The 22194-nt window shown below is 42.9% G+C and overlaps 1 protein-coding gene across 3 annotated transcripts in view; it reads left to right on the top strand.

The window, feature by feature from the left end:
• Nucleotides 1-85: 85 nt before the first annotated feature.
• smyd3 (SET and MYND domain containing 3) overlaps nt 86-22194 on the top strand; it is a 160291-nt gene continuing 138182 nt past the window's right edge. Inside the window, exons 1-2 of one of the 3 annotated variants that reach the window (XM_062025475.1) lie at nt 180-313; nt 2960-2995. Coding sequence is in view for 2 of the 3 variants with exons in the window: in XM_062025457.1 (XP_061881441.1) it covers nt 20047-20294 (248 nt within the window). In the remaining variant the exon portion in view is untranslated. Of the gene's footprint in view, nt 314-2959; nt 2996-20031; nt 20295-22194 lie in introns of those variants that run through there. The other 2 variants (XM_062025467.1, XM_062025457.1) reach the window with 2 other exon arrangements.

The raw sequence follows: 22194 nt of genomic DNA on the forward strand, positions 1-22194 counted from the left end.
ATTATGAAATTTACATTATGAATAATGCGTGACGTCATTACGTCTTACGTGATGACGCATTATTACGTCGTCAACACGTAGCTTAGCGTACGTCGTGCGTGCGTAAACATTTGTCTGGCGGCTCGCGCGGGCTTATATAAACCCGACTATTAATGGCGTCCACGTTGGAGCGGTTTGTCAGCCCGGGGAAAGGTTACGGCCTGCGGGCGACAAGCGGCATTAAACGTGGCCAGTTGCTCTTCTCCTCCGAGCCCATGGCGAGCTGTGTTTCCAACAAAGTGGCCAAAGATGTCTGCCATCGCTGCTTCGCACAGTAAGGGACGCATTTTGCTGGTCTTCAACGTTTGCAGTCTACCTGTTGTAAACACTAGCTACTGTAATGTGTGTTAGCACATGGAAATTATTTCAGGAGAAGACTTCCGGCGTCTATGGTTTTGGGCCACTAGATGGCGACATTTGCTCATTCTCTCGAAGGCAGCTGTGTGACATGACGTATCTCCTTGGACTTCAGATCAGTACATTTTTGTACTCTGAAAATGGACTAACCTTTTACAGACCTGAGTCAATTGCAAAACAAAAACCTAGTTGAGAAGAGGACGCCTGGGCTGTCCAGTGATATGTGATTTGTGGAGATCTTTCAAAAATGGCTGCCAAACCCACCAGTGGGTTTTTTTATTTGTATTTTTTATTTATCTTGTGATTGTGCTTTCAAATATAAACTAATTTGGGAGCAGCTATCGATTAGTTTTAGTAATTGAGTAATCTAAAGATTATTTGTTCAATTAATCGAGTAATTGGATAAAACACACTTTATACCTGTATATTCAATGCACATTTTAGGGAAAATATTACAAAAAAACTTTGAAGGGGGCATGTTGTGATTTTTTTTTTCCACATTTAAAACACTTTCTTGTGGTCTATATAATACTTAGACTTAGACAAACTTTAATGATCCACAAGGGAAATTGTTCAACACAGTAGCTCAGTTACAATGATGGAAAGTGTAAGGATGGAAAGGACAATGCAGGTGTAAAACATAATATATATATATTGGTTAGCTATGAAGCCGCACCACATATATATAACATGTAATGGTATTATTTTGTCAAAAATGTGAATACCGTATTTTTCGGGGTATAAGGCGCACTTAAAATCCTTTCTATTTCTCAAAACTCGAAAGTGCGCCTTATAACCCGGAGCGCCTAATGTACGGAATAAATTTGGTTTTGCTTATCGACCTCGAAGCTATTTTATTTGGTACAATGTTGAAATGATAAGTGTGACCAGTAGATGGCAGTCACACATAAGAGATACGTGTAGACTGCAATATGATGGCAGTCACACATAAGAGATACGTGTAGACTGCAATATGACTCAAGTAAACAACACAGACATTTTAAAAGGTTCCATTGAAAGTATATAACATTACACACGGCGCTCAAAAATCTATCAAAATGTTTTAATACGACTTTGGTAAGCTATGAAGCCGCACCGCTTGATGGATTGTACTGTGCTTCAACATACAAGTATTATTATGGTGTGTATAAGGTAAGACATATTATCTGACGTTTTGTTTCGCAATGTTATTCAAAAGCAACTTTTCTTACCTTCTGGTACCTGCTGATCTGTATTTGGGATCTGCGTAAGTCCTGAAAATTTGCGCACGTCCGCCTTTGTAGTCTGTGCCGACTCCGTAGTCGATAAGCTTAATCTTTTTCTCTATCTTCTTGTTATGGGACATTCACCCTCCGCTGTTGCCAATTCTAATACAAAGTAGTGTAAAGCCCCCGTCCTTGCACGCTACACCGGTACAACAAAGAGAAGACGCTGTCGAAGGGGAGCCACGTAAATAAGACCGCCCACAAAACAGCGCATCCTGAAGCGACTGTCAGAAAGCGGCTTGAAGATGATCAGTAAAACATAATCTATGCAACATTTTGACCAAAGAACCACCATCACATGTTATGTAGACCACAGGGAAGTGTTTTCCATTTAGAAAAAAACAAACAAATAATATGACCCCTTTAATGCGCCCTATAATCCGGTACGCCCTATGGTCCGGAAAATACGGTACATTATGTTTTACAGACCGTTTTCAAGCCGCTTTCTGACCCTCTCTTTAGGATGCGCCGTTTTGTGGGTGATCTTATTTACGTGCCTCCACTTCGACTGCATCTTCTCCCCGTCATCCATGTTGTAGTTTTTAGCGCTTCCAAATGGAGTCTACTGACAGATATAAGTTTGAACTACACACTACTTTGTATTAGCAATGGCAACAGCAGAGGATTTTGACCTGCATGTGCATGTACGAACCAGTCTTCCCCACAACAAGAGGATAGAGAAAAAGGAGCTTATTGACCCCAGTGTTGGAATACAATGGCAGATCTTGGTGTTTAATCACTAAATAAAATAACAAATTTACTCTCTCACATTTAAAGAGTCATTACAAGAGAAATCAATATTAGTTTGTAGCTGTACCTTTGCTGAATGCCAATATACTTGTGTGTGTGTGTGCATGTTTGTGTGTTGGTCAAGAGACATGTCAATGTTGTGCTCATGTTATTGAGATACTCAATAAGGGGCATGGGGCTGTAGTGTACTGTCCAAGCCTAAGTTATTCATTGATTTGGTATTAGTGAGAGGTGTGTAAAGTTGAACTGCTGTCATCAAACATCGGTAGGACACACACACACACACACACACACACACACACACACACACACACACACACACACACACACACACACACACACACACACACACACACACACACACACACACACACACACACACACATTCACACACTCAAAAAGCCAAAGACATAGATTAGCTTGCGAGGTGTAAGTTTTTTACTAAAACACCATTAGTGACACAGCATGACACCAAGACGTGTGAGAGTGCACATTTGTGTTGTGTGACAAGATGTTTCTTATCTTGGTGTGTGTGCGTATCTGTACAGGTGGAAGTGTGGGGCATGATGGCATCAAAGCTAAAGGTAATTACAGGGCTCAAAAGCTTGGATGTAAGTAATGACTGATATGCTTAAAGAAACTATACACACACATTAGCAGCAGGGAAAGAGCCTGAGGTCAACAAACAATTATTACACTTGAGAGCAGCTGGGCGAGAAGGGTTAATCATGGTAGTAAAGACAGGAAAAGGTCTTATACTAAATGCTTCAATTGCTAAGTTAATAATAAGTACCGTTTTCAGTGGAAAATCTTTACTGCATTGACAGAGTTTGAGCATTTTGTGCTGCCTACAACTTCCCTTCACATTTTGGCTAATCATCATCAAATTTGTGCCGCAGTAGTAGAGGTGGGAATCTTTGGGTAACTCATGATTTGATTACAATTACGATTCAGGGGCTATGATTTGATTATTTATACAGCTATAATATATTGAATTGTATATTATTAATATTATTGTGTATATTGTTAATGCCCATCCATCCATCTTCTTCCGCTTATCTGAGGTTGGGTCGCAGGGGCATCAGCCTAAGCAAAGAAACCCAGACTTCCCTCTCCCCAGCTACTTTGTCCAGCTCCTCCCAGGGGATCCTGAGGCATTCCCAGGTTATTTGGGAGACATAGTCCCCCCAACATGTACTGAGTCTTCCCTGTGGCCTCCTACTGGTCGGACGTGCCCTAAACACCTCTCCAGGGAGGCGTTCGGGGGGCATCCCGACCAGATGCCCGAACCATCTCATCTGGCTCCTCTTGATGTGGAGGAGTAGCGGCTTTACTCTGAGCTCCTACTGAATGACAGAGTTTCTCACTCTATCTCTAAGGGAGAGCCTCGCCACTCGACAAAGGAAACTCATTTCAGCCGCTTGTATTCATGATCTTGTTCTTTCGGTCATAAGCCAAAGCTCATGATCATAGGTGAAGATAGGGGCGTAGATCGACCGGTATAACGAGAGGTTTGCCTTCTGGCTCATCTCTTTTTTCACTGCGACAGACTGCAGACATCGCATCAATCCGCCTGTCGATCTCATAATCCACTCTTACCTCACTCGTGAACAAGACTCCGAGGTACTTGAACTCCTCCACTTGGGGCAAGATCTCCTCACCAACGCTAATATGGCACTCCACCCTTTTCCGGCCGAGAACCATGGACTCGCACGTACTGATTCTCATCTGCGAACTGTTCCAGTGAGAGCTGAAGATCCTGGTCAAATGAAGCCAGCAGGACCACATCATCTGCAAAAAGCAGAGACCTGATTCTGCAGCCACCAAACCGGATCTCCTCAACACCATGACTGCACCTAGAAATTCTGTCCATAAATGTTATGAAAAAAATCGGCGACCAAGGGCAGCCTTGGCGGAGTCTAACCCTCCCTGGAAACGGATGTGACTTACTGCGGTAATGCAGACCAAGCTCTGACACTGATCATACAGGGAACCGACCGCCACAATCAGCTGGTCCGATACCCCATACTCTCTGAGCACCCCTCACAGGACATCCAGAGGGACGTAGTCAAATGCCTTCTCCAAGTCCACAAAACACATCTAGATTGGTTTTGGGCAAACTCCCATGCTCCCTCGAAGATCCTGCTGAGAGTATAGAGCTGGTCCACTGTTCCACGACCAGGACGAAAACCTCACTGCTCCTCCTGAATACGAGGTTCGACTATCCTGCGTAGCCTCCTCTCCAGTATGCCTGAACAGACCTTACTAGGGAGGCTGAGGAGTGTGATCCCACGATAGTTGGAACACACCCTCCGGTTCCCCTTCCTAAATAGAGGAATCACCACTTCGGTCTGCCAATCTAGAGGCACCGCCCCCAATATCTAGGCAATGTTGCAGAGTCTTGTTAACCAAGAAATCCCCACAACGTCCAGAGCCTTAATGAACTCTGGGCGTATCTCTATTCACCCTCGGGGTCCTGCCACCGAGGAGTTTTTTACTTACCATGGCAACCTCAGCTCCAGAAATAGGAGATTCCACCACAGATTCCCGAGACACTGCTTCCTCATAGGCAGACGTGTAGGTGGGATTGAGGAGGTCTTCGAAGTATTCCCACCACCGATCTACAACATCCAGAGTCGAGGTCAGCAGCACACCATCCCCACCATACACGGTATTGACAGTGCACTGCTCTTACCGGTCGGACGTGCCCTAAACACCTCTCTAGGGAGGCGTTCGGGGGTGGGGGCATCCCGACCAGATGCCCGAACCATCTCAGGCGGCGGATGGTGGTCGAGAATTACTTCGAAGCTGTCCGGAAGTCATTTTCCATGGCTTCCTTGAAGTCCTCTCATGTCCAAGTTTTTGCCTCCCCCACCACCAGAGCCGCACACCACTTGGCCTTTCGGTACCTGTTCGCTGCCTCCGGACTCCTACGAGCCAAAAGAACCCATTAGGTCTCCTTCTTCAGCTTGATGGCATGAGATTACCGCCACGACAGGCATCAACTACCTTCCGGCCACAGCTCTGATCGGCTGCCTCAACAATAGGGACACGGAACATGGCTTACTCGGACTCAATGTCCAGCGCCTCCCTCGTGACATGTTCAAAGTTCTTACGGAGGTGGGAATTAAAACTCTCTCTGACAGAGACTCTGCCAGGCATTCCCAGCAGACCCTAACAATGTGATTGGGCCTGCCAGGTCTGATCAGCATCCTCCCCCACCATTGTAGCCAACTCGCCACCAATCGGTAGAAAGCTCCGCCCTTCTCTTCAAAACATGAGACCGCAAATCCGATGACACAACCACAAAGTCGATCATCGAACTGTGGCCCAGGGTGTCCTGATGCCAAATGCACATATGGACACACTTATGTTTGAACAGGATGTTTGTTATGGACAATCTCTGAGAAGCACAAAACACCACTCAGGTTTACATCCAGGCAGCCATTTCTCCCAATCACGCCTCTCTGGGTTTCACTGTCGTTGCAGCAAAACAAGGGAATCACCCGGGGAAGCACTCTCCAGTACTCCCTTTAGTGAATCCAAAAAGGGCGGGTCATCTGAACTGCTGTTTGGTGCGTAAGCACAAACAACAGTCAGGACCCGTCCCCCCCACCCGCAGGCAGAGGAAAGCTATCCCTTTCGTCTACTGGGTTAAACTCCAACGTACAGGCTCTGAGCTGCGAGGCAACAAGTCTTGCCACACCCGCCCGTCGTCTCTCACTATTTTCAGCGCCAGAGTGGAAGAGACTCCAGCCCCTCACGAGAGGACTGATTCCAGAGCCCTTGCTGTGCGTCAAAGTGAGTCCGACAACATCCAGCCATAACTTCTCCACCTCGCGCACCAGCTCAGGCTCCTCCCTGCCGCCCCAGCGAGGTGGCGTTTGACGTCCCAAGAGCTTGCTTCTGTAGCCGAGGATCGGATCGCCGAGAGCCCCGTCACATTGCACCCGACCTCTATGCCCCCACCTGTGAGTGGTGAGCCCATTGGAGGGGGGACCCATGTTGCCCTTTCAGGCTGTGCCCGGCTGTTCGAGCCATCGAGCCCCACCTCCTCAAGGGAAACCTGGGTCCTTGATTGTGTTTTTTCACAGGTCTTCAAGCTACTCTTTGTCTGGTCCCTCACCTAGAACCTATTTGTCTTGGGAGACACTACCAGGAGGCATAGAAGACCCCAGACAACATAGCTCCTAGGATCATCGGGACACTCAAACTCCTCTACCACAATAAGGTGGCAGCTCAGGAGAGGAGACTGTTAATGTATTGTATATTATTATTATTATTATTATTATTATTATTACATATTCCAAACATCCATCCATCCATTTTCTACCGCTTGTCCCTTTCGGGGTTGTGGGGGGTGCTGGAGCCTACCTAAGCTGCACATGGGCGGAAGGCGGGGTACACCCTGGACAAGTCGCCACCTCATCACAGGGCCAACAAAGATAGACAGACAACATTCACACTCACGTTCACACACTAGGGCCAATTTAGTGTTCCCAATCAACCTATCCCCAGGTGCATGTCTTAGGAGGTGGGAGGAAGCCGGAGTACCCGGGGGGAACCCACGCAGTCACGGGGAGAACATGCAAACTCCACACTGAAAGATTCCGAGCCCGGGATTGAACTCAGGACCTTCGTATTGTGAGGCACATGCACTAACCCCTGTTCCACCGTGCTGCTAAACATATTACATTCAATTATAAATAATATTTCTACAAGGCTCCTCCTTTGGCTACTGACATATGCAGTAATGTGCCATTTCTGGGTAATGGATGACAACAGTATATATTGGAACACTAGATACATGAGAACTGTAGTTGCCTGCTAAGTGATAAAATAAATAAATGGCCCTATTTGGCAAGCAGGCATCCTTGATTAAATTTGTGTGCCTTCTAAAACCACAGAATATTAAGACACATTGGCCCCAGTCGCCATGAACTCGCGGCCCAAAGACGAGTGTCAACTATTAACTCATTCATGTCTATGGCCGAAAGTTTTTCCAGCCGGCGGCGACACTGTACGGATATTATTGCTCTACTTGCTAATTTCCTCATTTTAGCTGGTTACTCTGCTGTAACGCAGTTCCTATCAGCCCTTTGTTGAAGTGTATAAAGCATTTATTCTTCAGTTTTTTCACTACTTCGCATTCAATCTAGTTTAACGCTGCGGCTAGCATAGCTTGTCCTCTCCTCCCTCCTCTGTGTGTGTTCGCGCTAACCCACCTGACACACAACGTTGAAAGAATGTTGGCTAATGGTTCTCCCATGATTAGTTAGAACCAAACGTAGAACTAGTGTTTAGAGAACATTAGCATTAATGCTGCATTTTAGAACCCTCTGTATTACTTTAACGTACCTAAATAAAAAAATGTTGGACATTTGTCTATTGATTCATGAATAGCCCACGTTCTAATCGTGATGCATTGGAGAATCAATAATTTTCCCCCACCTCTACCGAGTAGCACTCAAATCAACTCTGCAATTCAACTGTTCAATCCAGGAATCTCAATTTACATGAGGGACCCTGAAGTAGTTATTAGTTTTAGAATATATTTCTGACTACATGACTATTTTCATCCACCAATTCTACCAGAAGCACATAGTATCACGAGCCATGAGGGAATTCATTTTGAGCTTGTCAACACATTGGAAATAGCAAAAGGTCATTACTCAACATAGCAGTCATACTCAAGATGTCAGAAAAGAAATCGCAGTAACAATAACACATACAGTATACAGGGCAACTACTACTACTATTACAGGCTAAAAATACAACTACTGTGTCATTTCTAAACATGTTCTTTGAGCAAATATTTGCAAAAAGACGCTGAAAATCTTGTTGGGAACCAGCATCTCTCCTACTGCTGGCAGTCCTTCCTATTTCCCAGCATGCTTTCAATCATCAATCAAAGATTACTTATATAGCCCTAAATCAAGAGTGTCTCAAAGAGCTGCACAAGCCACAACGACATCCTCTGCTCAGATCCCACATCAATGGACGTCGAGTGGATCTAGCATAATATTGTGAGAGTCCAGTCCATAGTGGATCTAACATTTGCGGCACTTGTTTTGTAAAACGTTGATAGTCACATGTTTAGAGGTAATGTAATTGTTGGTTAATATTCCCCATAGTAGTAGTAGTTTCCCTATATGTGTTTGTTGCATTGTACCTTTTATTGTTGTTCTGTCAAGTGTGGTTCCAGATCACCACACTATATTTAACCATTAGCCGCCCAGCGTGTGCAGGTTGCTTTTACACTAAACTTTGATGTGAAATAGTGGGGTTAAAATATGGTCCTGCAGGCTGTAAATGGCCAAAGGGTCGTGGGTTAGAGACTACTTGTCTAACTCAGCATCCACTGTATGTTTGTTGTGAAGACAAACCAGGAACAGCAACGTGTAACAAAATCTCACCTATTTATTTCTCTAACAGTAAAATAATCTAGTCCCTACCAGCTGTTAAGACAACCTACTTTTTAAAGCATCCATTAGGGGTGTGGGAAAAAATCGATTCGAATCGCGATTCTCACGTTGTGCGATTCAGAATCGATTCTCATTTTGAAAAAAATCGATTTTTAAAAACAAATTGTATTTACTTTTTATTTTTATTTTTTTTTATTTTTTTTAAAATTAATCAATCCAACAAAACAATACACAGCAATACCATAACAATGCAATCCAATTCCAAAACCAAGCAACACTCAGAACTGCAATAAACAGAGCAATTGAGAGGAGACACAAACACGACACAGAACAAACCAAAAGTAGTGAAACAAAAATGAATATTATCAACAACAGTATCAATATTAGTTACAATTTCAACATAGCAGTGATTAAAAATCCCTCATTGACATTATCATTAGACATTTATATAAATAAAAAAAAGAACAACAGTGTCACAGTGGCTTACACTTGCATCGCATCTCATAAGCTTGACAACACATTGTGTCCAATATTTTCAGAAAGATAAAATAAGTCATTTTCGGTTCATTTAATAGTTAAAACAAATTTACATTATTGCAATCAGTTGATAAAACATTGTCCTTTATAATTATAAAAGCTTTTTACAAAAATCTACTACTCTGCTTGCATGTCAGCAGACTGGGGTAGATCCTGCTGAAATCCTATGTATTGAATGAATAGAGAATCGTTTTGAATCGGGAAAAAAATCGTTTTTGAATCGAGAATCGTGTTGAATTGAAAAAAAAAAAATCGATTTTGAATCGAATCGTGACCCCAAAAATCGATATTGAATCGAATCGTGGGACACCCAAAGATTCACAGCCCTAGCATCCATACATTCATTCGTTGTGATTCCTAAATTAGGAAGAAAAAAAATCCTAATATTTTTGACTTTATTCTGAATGTAAAAACAAATACAGTCAGACATAACAAAGCAAAGACACTGGCATAAAAAAAATCACATTTTACCAACAAAAATACAGGATATCAACAGAACAAAATTGAAACTACTTACAATGGAAACTATCTACTGAGCCCTTTTCATTCATCACACTTTATTGTGTGTCTGGGCATGTATGTGACTGTGTGTCTTTTTTTATATGACACCAATAGCTCACTCATTCTCTCTCTTTGGACTGCTCCAAAAGACATTACACCAATGCACACGTGAGAACAAGGCACACCATAAACAGCATGTCTAAAAGCTTTTAATAGAAAATATTTTGATTGAAAAGTCAGATAAACTCATTTCCCATGTGGCCGTGTATCACTTCCAAACATGAACCCACTTTGGCAGACGGCCCACTCTGGAGCTTTGTGCTCAATTTCAACCCTCGAGCTAGTTGTGGTGCACAAAGCAAGCAAACAAAAAAATAATCTTGCATTGGTGCAAACGTTGAAAATCTGAGTTCATCAGACAAAACCCTCCTTTCTTCATATTACACATGCAATACAAAGTGGAAGCAGTGCACTGTCCCCACTGTGTATGGTAGGGATGGTGTGCTGCTGACCTTGACTTGGAATGTTGTGAATTGGTGGAAGGAATACTTTGACAACCTCCTCAACCCCATTGACTCGTCTTCTGGTGAGAAAGCCGTGCCCGTGCCTCAGTGGCAGAGCCTACGGGAGTGAAAGAGGGGAACTGCACTTTTTTGGGGAATTTTGCTTATCATTCACAATCCTTACGAGAGACAAGAACACCTAATGTATTTTTTATGCAATCTAACTCGTAAACAAATGTAAATTAAAAGTCAGCTAACAATGGAGGTAATGGAAGCCAGTCTATTGTGTTTATTCCGACCATAAAACCCAGGAAATAACCATCCAAAAAGCGGTAGCAATGCTCCATTTACATTTCGTGACCCGTATATTAACCGAGTATGGGCGATATTGTTATTATAAGCGCTAACGATAAGGACCTACATTTAGCGCTTTGATCAGAGATCGGCAACTTCCTTATGCTGCTATATTGACATCAGCTGGACAGCTGCTTTCTCGCCCAGGAGCTGGGGAAAGTTTATTTTAGATTATAAATCATGCCATTCATTTACCATGAATTGATTGACGTGGACCCCGACTTAAACAAGTTGAAAAACTTATTCGGGTGTTACCATTTAGTGATCAATTGTACGGAATATGTACTGTACTGTGCAATCTACTAATAAAAGTTTCAATCAATCAATCAAAGCCTTTCACTTGGATAGTAAAATGATGTGGACATAAACTGAGAAGTTGGTAAACTCTGACAGCCAAATTAGACCCGGAGATGGCAAGAAAGACGCTGTTTTGCACCCACTTTTTTTTAACCCATCGAGAGGATTATGAGTCATTCTTTATCTAAACGGAAATATATCAACATCCTTATAGTGGGCATCTCAGTGAGAGAAGACATTGTATAGTAAGTGATGTTTAATTATGTGTGTTGCCTCTCATGAAGTCTGCATGAGTTGTAGTCAGTCACTACAACGTTCCTGTTCTGTAACCCTGTACACTGTTTGTTTGTCTAATCTTGAACGGGTTTGTGCTCAAAACAAAGTTTCGTTGTACTTGTGCAATGAAAATAAAGACCTACCTACCTACCTACCTACCTAACTATGTTTACTTGCGCTAAATTAGTCTGATTTCTCAAATAGTTATTTTTTTTGTATTTTCACACCTGTGTATGAAGTCCTAGTGTCCGTGCATACTCTCTAATGTGACTACTGGTCATACAGCGTTTGCTTCTCATACACTGGGGGGGTGCTTATTTCCTTTTAGCGTAGATACATTTATTGCTTTTCCGGTTGACCTATAAGGTCAAACCATGCACCTGTGAAAAGACTGGTGTTAGGGGGTTGTCTCGGAGGAATTTTCGGACGAAAAATCATGGAACAAAACTTTAGAATATCTCGAAGTTCATTCATAAGGCTCTGTAGATTGATGGAAGGAGTTCGTGTCCGGCCAATACCGTTCCAGAGGAGGGTTGCTATTGTTGTGGACTGTCTTGCCAGTTGTGTGGAATACAGAGTTATTGTTTATCAGTTTGGAGTGCACAAATGCAACGTGAAGAGGTTAGTGTACGCTTTATTATTTGCCTTTAATATACCTGCTTCATTGTCTTTCCTCTCATTAATTTTTGGTTCGGGAGTCCAAATTAAGCTGGCATTCTACAAATAAACAGTCTCCTCTTAATTACAAATGTTTCTTGTTTTTATTGAATGGTATCTCCTTCCGGGTTATATCTTGGGCTTTAAGACTGGCACATGCGTGATACAAAGGGTCCCTTCCGGCGGCACACACCCTTTTGAGAGATCTGGGGCCGTACTTATCAAGCTTCTTAGAGTGCCATTTTACACTTAAGTCCTGAGAATTTGCGAAATTTAGTCCTACTCTCAAACTTAAGAATAAAAGCTTTTTATCAACGTTCTTAAGTCTAAGAATCACTCCTACTCTCCACGATATTTAAGAGACCTTCAGAGGTGTCTTAAGTGGTTAGGAGTTGCCAGCAGGGGATGGCACTGAGGCGAGAGAGACGTGCGCGAACGTTCAGGGAACGGAACAATGTTTTTTTTTTTTTTGATGACGAGCAGCTGATCAAACGGTATCGTTTAGACAGAGCGGATATTATTTTTGTCACAGATTTAATACTTTTTGATTCCTTGTTGATTTCTGCATGTGTCTGCAGTGGGCTAGTATATATAGAGCCACCCACACCAGTTTCAAATTAGTTGCCTAATTAATGAATTGGAAAGAAAATGTTATGACAGTAGCGTATGTGTGTGGCCGTGAGGTGAGTGACGTCAGTGAGTGTGTGGGCGATAGAAGAGAGGGAGCGGTAGCGTGAGTGCCGGCGGGGACTAGTTTGTTTTGTATTATTTTGTAGTTTATTGTCAAAATATACACTCCCATTGTCCACTTAAATATTTCCAAGATATTTCTTTATTCTTAGACAACGGATTCCATTCCGTGATTGGTCATTTCTATGGACACAGAAATGACGTCACCTAAAATTCCGTTTACGGCACATAGTAATGTCGTAATTCAGCTCTGAGTGTGACACTTAAGATTCAGTCCTACACTTCGCTGAAAGTGTGAGTAAGACGCTTGATAACTAACTTTTAAGTGCAGCTTTCAGCGAAGAATTTATTTACTCTTAAGTCAACTCTTAGCAGACTTCTTAGGAGTAATTCTAAGAAGCTTGATAAGTACGGCCCCTGGTTTCCAATCGCATGTTCCAGGTGTGTTAGTCCGATTTTTCAAAAATTGAACACGATCGGATGGAGGTGTTTCTATGAGTTGTAGGAGGCTTCTTTAGAGCCAAACTATTTGAAAAATCGTACTAATTTAATGCATGGACACGTACCGACTTGTAGTAGTTTAAGGAAAAAGCAAAGGTTGTGATACGTTTATTAAATTAATGCGCCACCGTATGATTAAAATGAGAAAAGATGTAAGTATAACATGTTATACATGAATTTGCCTGTTACTATTTACAGTAAAATGTTAATGGAAGTGTTTGGATGTTTTAAGTGCTCTCTAGCATGGGTGTCAAACTCTGGCCCGCGGGCCAAATTTGGCCCGCCGTGTAATTTCACTTGGCCCTTGAGGCGTTATCAAATTAACACTAGAGCTGGCCCGCCGATTATATACAGCGGCGGTGCCGCGGTAATACCGCATTCACCGCTAATTCTCATACTTATACTTGCCAACCCTCCCTAATTCTCATACTTATACTCGCCAACCCTCCCGGGAGACTCCCAAATTTCAGTGCCCCTCACAAAATCGTCACGGTCGCTGAAAGGAATGTTGGTCCAGTCACATAAAATGTGCGGCTTCTGCACGCACACGCGCGTGAATATAACGCAACTTGATCTTCATTGATACAGGTTACACTGAGGGTGACCGTAAAAAATAACTTTAACACTGTTAGAAATATACGCCACACTGTGAATCCACACCAAACAAGAATGACAAACATTTCGAGAGAACATCCGCACCGGCGCACAACATAAACACAACAAAACAAATACCCTGAGTCCCATGCGGCCCTAACTCTTCCGGGCTGCAATATCCACCCCCGCTACCACCAAACCCCGCCCACCTCAACCGACGCACGGAGGGGACGGAACGGGGGGGCGGGGGGTTGGTGGTAGCGGGGGTGTATGTTGCAGCCCGGAAGAGTAGGGCTGCATGGGATTCTGGGTATTTGTTTTGTTGTGTTTATGTTGTGCTCTGGTGCGAATGTTCTCTCGAAATGTGTTTGTCATTCTGGTTTGGTGTGGATTCACAGTGTGGCGTATATTTCTAACAGTGTTAAAGTTATTTTTTTTAACGGCACCCTCAGTGTAACCTGTAGCGCTGTTGGTTAAGTATGCATTGCATTCATGTGTGTGTGCTGACAGAAGCTGCACATGTCCTGTGACAGGGCTGGCACGTTGTTAGAATGGATGAAAAGCAGACGTGACGACAGCTCGTAGAGGACGTTAAAGGCAGTGTCTTAAAAGCACGCCCCCAAGACGAGATATAATGACTGATGAACACCTTCGTTGGATAACGAATGTTGCCTCAGCTCACAGCTTGAGCCCCGACATTAATGAACTAGCATCCCAGAAAAGATGTCAGGTATCTGGCTTGGGCACATCAGATTAGATCTGTGTGTTGCAAACTGAGCAGTTTAAAGTCCTGAATGTTGGTTTATTTATTGTTATTTTATTATCTAATTTATTAGCCTGTGGAAAAAGTTAATGTTGATATTTACCTCAGAAGGTTGCAAATAGAAAAGAGGCATTCAATTTTTATTTAAATTGTATTTGATATGCCATTGATATTTTTTAATTATTATTAATTGAAACTCGATTTTGCATGTCACTATAAAGTTATATAAGCCTTGCTTGTTCAATATTCAATGCAAAACTTGTTTGGGTCCCTATTAAAAGGTTCATTTGTTCAACCTTGGCCCGTGGCTTTGTTCAGTTTTAAATTTTGGCCCACTCTGTAATTGAGTTTGACACCCCTGCTCTATAGGCAGAAGAGAGCAACTCCCATAGACTCCATTGTAAGGCGACTTTTGCTCGCATTTATAGTTAAAATGCTTAAAAAAATAAAATACATATGTGTGCTTGTTTTACACAAGTATTGTGAATGATAGAAGAAATTAAAAAAAAAAAAAGTGCAGTCTACCTTTTAGGCTCTGCATGGATGCTGTGGGGCTGTCTTGGTTGACAAGACTGCAGTATTGTGTGGACATCGATGGCTGTGGTTCTGGATTGACAGACCACAGTGGTGGTTCTTCTCTTTGAAACGGAGGGCCGGGGGGTGTGTTCCAACTATTGCGGGATGACACTTTTCAGCCTTCCTGGTAAGGTCTATTCAGAAGTTCTAGATAGGAGGCTACGCCGGAGAGTTGAACCTCTTGCTTATCCAGTAGACATACAGTAGATATTTAAAAAAAAAGTTAAGTTAAAGTACCAATGATTGTCACACACACACACGCACTAGGTGTGGTGAGATTATCCTCTGCATTTGACCCTACAATATGTCCCTGTTCAAAAATGGGAAAAAAAGATCTCACTATTATTTTATAGATCTTTATTTCAAGAACAATTCAACTATTTGTGCTCAATTGCACATTGCACAATTAGCAATCCAACATGCATTGCAGACAGTACGTGTTTATGAGCATTTGTCCATTCTCAGGATGGCGAGCGGTCTAAAACGCTAGTTGCAGCCTACTCTGTATTGTCGGTTTGAATCCCACTTCATACATTTTTTTTTTGTGTACGTTAGCAGCTCATAAACATCATTATCTCAGCCTGTAAGGAATCTTGAGTGTCAAAGTTCCAATTTCACTGAATTATGAAAAGTAAGCAAACAAATTTGTGAAGACATGGTAGTCAGCTTAGGCTAGAGCATCCATCCATTTTCTACCGCTTGTCCCTTTTTGGGGTTGCGGGGGGTGCTGGAGCCTATCTCAGCTGCATTCGGGCGGAAGGCGGGGTACACCCTGGACAAGTCGCCACCTCATCGCAGGGCCAAAAAATGCTTCTCAATTATTTTCTGTTGCGCCCCACCTAGGGAGAAAAAAAATATTCGCGCCTTCCCCACTCTCCACTGTGACTATAAATAGTTTAATTTGTACACAAAATTGTTATAACTATACCTGGGCATAACATTGTAAGTTTATTAACATTAAAATAAAGAACTTACCGGCATTTCCTCGTCTCCCACCGTGGTTACAGTGAAGCCGAGTGTTACATACACTTCGTCATATTCTGGTATGGCAAAAATGCATGTTCCCTTGATATCATCACTGTGGATAGGTGTAAATCCACTAATGACGTTTGTTTATATTGTGTCCCGGACGAGTTGGTGCTGCAGGGAATTCTGGGAATTTGTTCTGTAGTGTTTATGTTGTGTTGCGGTGCAAATATTTTCTTAAAATGATTTTGTCATTGTTGTTTAGTGTGGTTTCACTATACGGCACATGTTAAAGACAGTGTTGGCGTTGTTCATACGGCCACCTTCAGTGTGACATGTATGGCTGTTGACTAAGTACGCCCTTCATTCGCTTGTGTGAAGTGTGTTTAAAGTTAAGGTGATCGTCTTAATGGTTGATGAATCTTGGTTTGACTTTGTCAACTATAGACCATTCTTAACATATCCATTGTCATGACTCCAGTGTGCTGCGGTGAGTAGACTTAGACTTAGACAAACTTTAATGATCCACAAGGGAAATTGTTCAACATAGTAGCTCAGTTACAATGATGGAAAGTGTAAGGATGGAAACGACAATGCAGGTATAAATAGACTAAAAAAGCTAAAAAAAAATCTAACATATATATATATACGAATATATACATATGTTTACAGAATAATCTATATACAGATATATTATATTATGTCTATAACATATATACAATATATACCAATGACCATGTACAATATTACAGTATATACAGTATATATGACAGCAGCAGCATAAAATAGAGAGTAGGTCCAGCAGGAAATAGAAAATAGACATTATAAACATTATAAACAAAGAGAAGTAGCTAACATGTCAGGTGTCAGGTAATAGGCAGATGTCATCTATTGCTGTATGGCGAGTGATTATACAGCTGGATGGAGTACGGAATGAAGGAGTTCTTGAATCGCACAGTGCGGGAAGGAAGTTGAAGGAGCCTGTTGGAGTATGAGCTCCGCTGTCCCTTAATTGTCAGGTGGAGTGGGTGGGCAGGATTGTCCATGATGGCGAGCAGTTTAGTGGAGCGTGTATATTTATCACTTGTTGTACAGGGATAATATTTGAAATAAATGTACTTGATATGTTTCCATGGAGACAAGGATTAGTGATTTAGAACCAGTTACAACACTGCTGACTGTGGCCAGACATTAGCCACTAGCTAGCTGGCTAGCTAGCCATGTCTTAAAGCACCTTCAGTGTCACAACTTCACCTTTATCTTTAGTTTTTAAGCCAAAATTTGTCCGTTCTCCCTTTTCTGTCTACACACTGTGTCTGCTTGTAAGTACTCCGTGATTGTGCACTGCCGAACATGCTCGACTTGACGACGACGACAGGTGGGGGACCGGTACTTTTTAGAGGCGGTATAGTACTGAATATGATTCATGAGTATCGCGGTACTATACTGTGGAGAGGCGGGGCCGGCGAGCGAGCAGCGAGGCAGGGAGCGCCGGAGCCTGACCCAAGATGGCGGTGGGGAGGCGTGGCCGGCGAGCGAGCGGCAAAGCAGGGCACGCCAGAGCCCGGCCCAAGATGGCGACGAGGAGGCGGGGACGGTGAGCGAGCGGCGAGGTGGGGCGCGCCGGGAGCGACGCCGCAATCGTGCCCAGGTGCACGGATCGCGCACCTGGGCACGATCATCCAATCCTCTCGCAATGTTTAAAAGGGCGACGGCTGTGAACGTCAGAGGAGAGACCGTAAAGAGAGACGGGAGGAGACGAAGCCAACGTGAAGCTGACGCGGCGCGAGAGAGGAGGAGAGCCCGAGACCGACGACAAGCGAGCAAGGAAGAGGAGCTGAAAAGCGACCTGGACTGGAGGTTTTATTTGCAAAAATAAACAAAAGTCAAACTGCTCAAGATGTCTCCATTTGATGGTCCAGGGAACCCACAAGACGGCTTGAGTCCGTCACATATACTAATACCGGTATACCGTACAACCTTATCCCCAACTTATTTGATTTTTTTGCAGCCCCTGTCTGTGGAAACCCAAGTCACTCTTACAAGTGTATGTCAGCACTTTTCAGGTCAAAATAGTAGTTTTAAGAAATAATCCAGTCACTAACTAAATTATTAATTGTTTTGTATCCGTACTTGGGCACCGTATTTACCAACACAAACACATCCATGTACTCTGCAGTCTTCTTGCTTACACCCCCCGGTGATAAGAGTGTGAGTGCAGTGCTATACGACACATACAGACTGCTACTTTAGATGCGCATAATGTAGACTAGCATACAAGAAAAGATGAGAAGAGGGAAATCATGCAAGTTAGCACTTCCCCATCTCCGCCTTCACCCGCTGTCCCTTGTTGCCTCGTCTCAATTTATTCTCCACCTGCTTCTACTGGCTTCCCTCGCTCCTTATCAGTTTTTTTCTCATCATTCCTCCCACTCATCTGCCCATCTTTCACATGTATCGCACTTTTTTTTTTTTTTTTTTACTGTTTCTCTCACGCAAAGTCATATTGTTGATGGAGTCAATCGTCTTCCTCTTCATTCTGCCCAACTTTTCTAGCCTATTGGAGATGTGTATGTGTGTGTACTTGTTTGCATGTCCTCACGTCTTCAGGATAAAACACAACCTCATGCACGTCCCCTCAGGTGTTAGTGAATCATGCTCCAAACAGCCATTAAGAACTCAGCAAGGGTTCTGAGATGGCTCTCAATGCCGCACAGCTGGCAGCTTTTTTCATTACACACACACACACACACACACACACACACACACACACACACACACACACACACATGCACACACACACGCACACACACACCTAGCAAACCTGCAACACTAAATGGCAGATGATATGTGTCACTGTCTTGCTGGTCTTTTTGGCATCTTATTCAGTGTACGAATAATTGAGCTTTTTCAGCAGAGGTTGTCAAACTTTTTCACCAAGTACCACCTCAGAAAAAAACCTGTCTCACAAACTACCACCATACGCCCAGTTTACACTGCACACCAAATCTGTTTTTTGCCAGTCTAAATGTTCTAAAATGCTTCAAATTTTATATTTTTTGCATCATATTTGGGCCACACTGGAGGTAGACTGAATCCGATTGGAATCTGATCTTTTCAAATGTGACTTCAGTCTGAACCAGGGGTGTCAAACTCATTTTAGCTCAGGAGAAAAATCTATTCCCAAGTGGGCCCGACTGGTAAAATCATGGCATAATAACTTGAAAATAAAGACAAGTTCAGATTGTTTTTTTTGTTTAAAAATAGACCAAGCACATTCTAAAAATGTACACATCATAATGTTTTTTTTACACTTACATGTTGCGGTTAATATTATTACATCTTCATTTGTCGTTATTTATACTTACTGAAAACATTATGTGATCATGTTCATCAGTCAAATAGGTGGAATTGAGTCCAGCAGTTCTAAAATGCTCCCATTGGTGTTCATTTTTAATCTACTAGAAGATAAAATAAATAATATCAAAATCAAATTACAGGATTTAATTCATGTAATTTACTCATTTTCTTCAACTGATGTACTAACATCATGTGATTTATTCTGAATTTGGACTAATTTCCCTAATCACACATGAAGTTAGAAGGGGATACATATTATTTTAGCATATTTATGTGCGCCCAGAAAACGTGTCCACTGTACAACACAAAATGTACACATTATCAAAAGCATTTTTTTGGGGTAGAAATGTAACAGGTTACATTACTAACAATTGATTTGACAATCAAGGCATTAACGTAACAATCCACATTTTCAATACTATCACTAATAAGTACGTAGTGTTGTGGACACATGGACCTGTTGACACGGCACATAGCTCCACCCCCTCTGAAATCATGGGCGCTTTCACGGCAGGTGGTACAAAGAATTGCTATTGCGATCGCCAGTGTACACAATTACAACATCCATCCATCCTTCAACTTTGTACCGCTTGTCCCTCTCGGGGGAGGGGGTGACTGAAGCCTATCCCAGCTGCATGCAGTTTTTTTTTATTTTTATTTCAGCGTACTTTTATTCCAAGCAAACTCATCTTGCAGGCTGGATAAAATCTCTTTACGGGCCTAATACGGCCCACAGGCCGTATGTTTGTCATCCCTGGCTAACGGAAATCAGACCTGAATGCGACTTTTTTGTCAACTTTGGGCAAGCTACGTCATTCGTGTGCGTGTGGAAAGACGCGGCCCGCCAGTGCAAGTGGATATGTCATCACAACATCCGGTTTCGGTGAGCCAAGTCTTTTTTTCTTAGGCCGAAATTTTGGTGCATCACCAGTCAATAGTGCGCAAATAATAGGCTTTATGTAATATACAGTATATACATGTGTGTGATGTATGGTATGCATGTGATGTACAGTATGGTATGTATGTGATATATGGTATGTATGTACTGTATGTTTTAAGGCTGTGTAAGTATATGATCTTGATCGATGATCGTGATTAGTTTCAGTTTCATCGAAAAATCCGATTTGGGCCACTTTGGCCTGCAGTTGAGACATAGTTATAATGACCAACATTAAAATACAGTAGCGTAGTAGGCTTAAGTATTCATTAAAGCAAGGCAGAGGTTTTATTTATTAGTATATTTAATATTTTGGCCACTGCGACATTACACACAGTTTGAATATAGAAAAATTAAAGACTATACTTTTTTACAAAAAGGAGAGTCCATTTTATTCTTTATTTTATTTATTTCGGGTAACTACATTTTTTTCCTTCCAATTACAGTACAATGGTTAACAGTTCAACAATAACGAGAACTAAAAGTGTATATCCTTTTAAAAGGTTACTTGCATTATTATTATTATATATTATGATCACATATCAATATATATAGTATAGTATATGTGGAGAGGCGGGGCCGGCGAGCGAGCAGCGAGGCAGGGCACGCCGGGGCCCGGCCCAAGATGGCGGCAAGGAGGCGTGAACGGCGAGCGAGCGGCGAGGCGGGGCGCGCCGGGAGCGACGCCGCAATCATCCAATCTCCTCTCGCTGAAGAAAAGGGGAGCAACAGAGAGAGAGATGAAAAGGAGGCTGGAAGGAGCCAACGAAAAGCTGACGCGGAGCGAGAAAGGAGGAGAGCCCGAGACGACGAGCGAGCGAAGGAAAGGAGCTGAAAAGCGACCTGGAAAAGAAAAAGTTGAAGAAAAAGACCCAAGAAGACAAAGGAAAAGACCAAGAAGACAAAGGAAAAGACCAAGAAGACAAAGAAAAAGACCAAGAAGACAAAGAAAAAGACCAAGAGGACAAAGAAAAAGACCAAGAAGACAAAGAAAAAGACCAAGAAAAAGACGATGAAGATGAAGAGGGGAAAAAAGAACAGGCGGAAAAGGAAGAAGACACAGAAAGGGAGAAGACCGGGGCCACAGGGAAACCTGGCCGTCCTCACTTCCCGCTCCCTCGGAAAAAGGGGGGAGGGGTAGTACGCGCAGCCGGTCAGAATCCCGGCTTGCGTTTGGCGATGGAGGACTGTGGAGAGGCGGGGCCGGCGAGCGAGCAGCGAGGCAGGGCACGCCGGGGCCCGGCCCAAGATGGCGGCAAGGAGGCATGGACGGCGAGCGAGCGGCGAGGCGGGGCGCGCCGGGAGCGACGCCACAATCGTGCCCAGGTGCGTGATCCGCGCACCTGGGCACGATCATCCAATCTCCTCTCGCTGAAGAAAAGGGGAGCAACAGAGGGAGAGATGAAAAGGAGGCTGGAAGGAGCCAACGAAAAGCTGACGCGGAGCGAGAGAGGAGGAGAGCCCGAGACGACGAGCGAGCGAAGGAAAGGAGCTGAAAAGCGACCTGGGACTGAGGTTTTGTTTGAAAAAATAAAACAAACGTCACACTGCTCAAAGATGTCTCTATTTGATGGTCCTGAGAACCCACAAGACGGCTTGAGTCTGTCACAGTATAGTATAGTTTTTATAGGCTATTTTTTTAGTTTAAGAGCATGAAATAGACAAAAGCTCTGAGTTTTTCGCATAAACCCCAATATTTTTAAAGTAAATCATTGCATGTTGTTCTAACGTCTGGCACCTTGGGATAAGAATATGTTGATTGGCAGTCTAAGGTTACATGTCTTCCTTCTCTTTATTTTCACAGTTTTATGCATTTTTATGTATAAAATATAAAAATCACAAATCT

The sequence above is a fragment of the Entelurus aequoreus genome, linkage group LG02 (genome assembly GCF_033978785.1).
Source record: "Entelurus aequoreus isolate RoL-2023_Sb linkage group LG02, RoL_Eaeq_v1.1, whole genome shotgun sequence".
In the NCBI taxonomy this organism is placed as follows: domain Eukaryota; kingdom Metazoa; phylum Chordata; class Actinopteri; order Syngnathiformes; family Syngnathidae; genus Entelurus; species Entelurus aequoreus.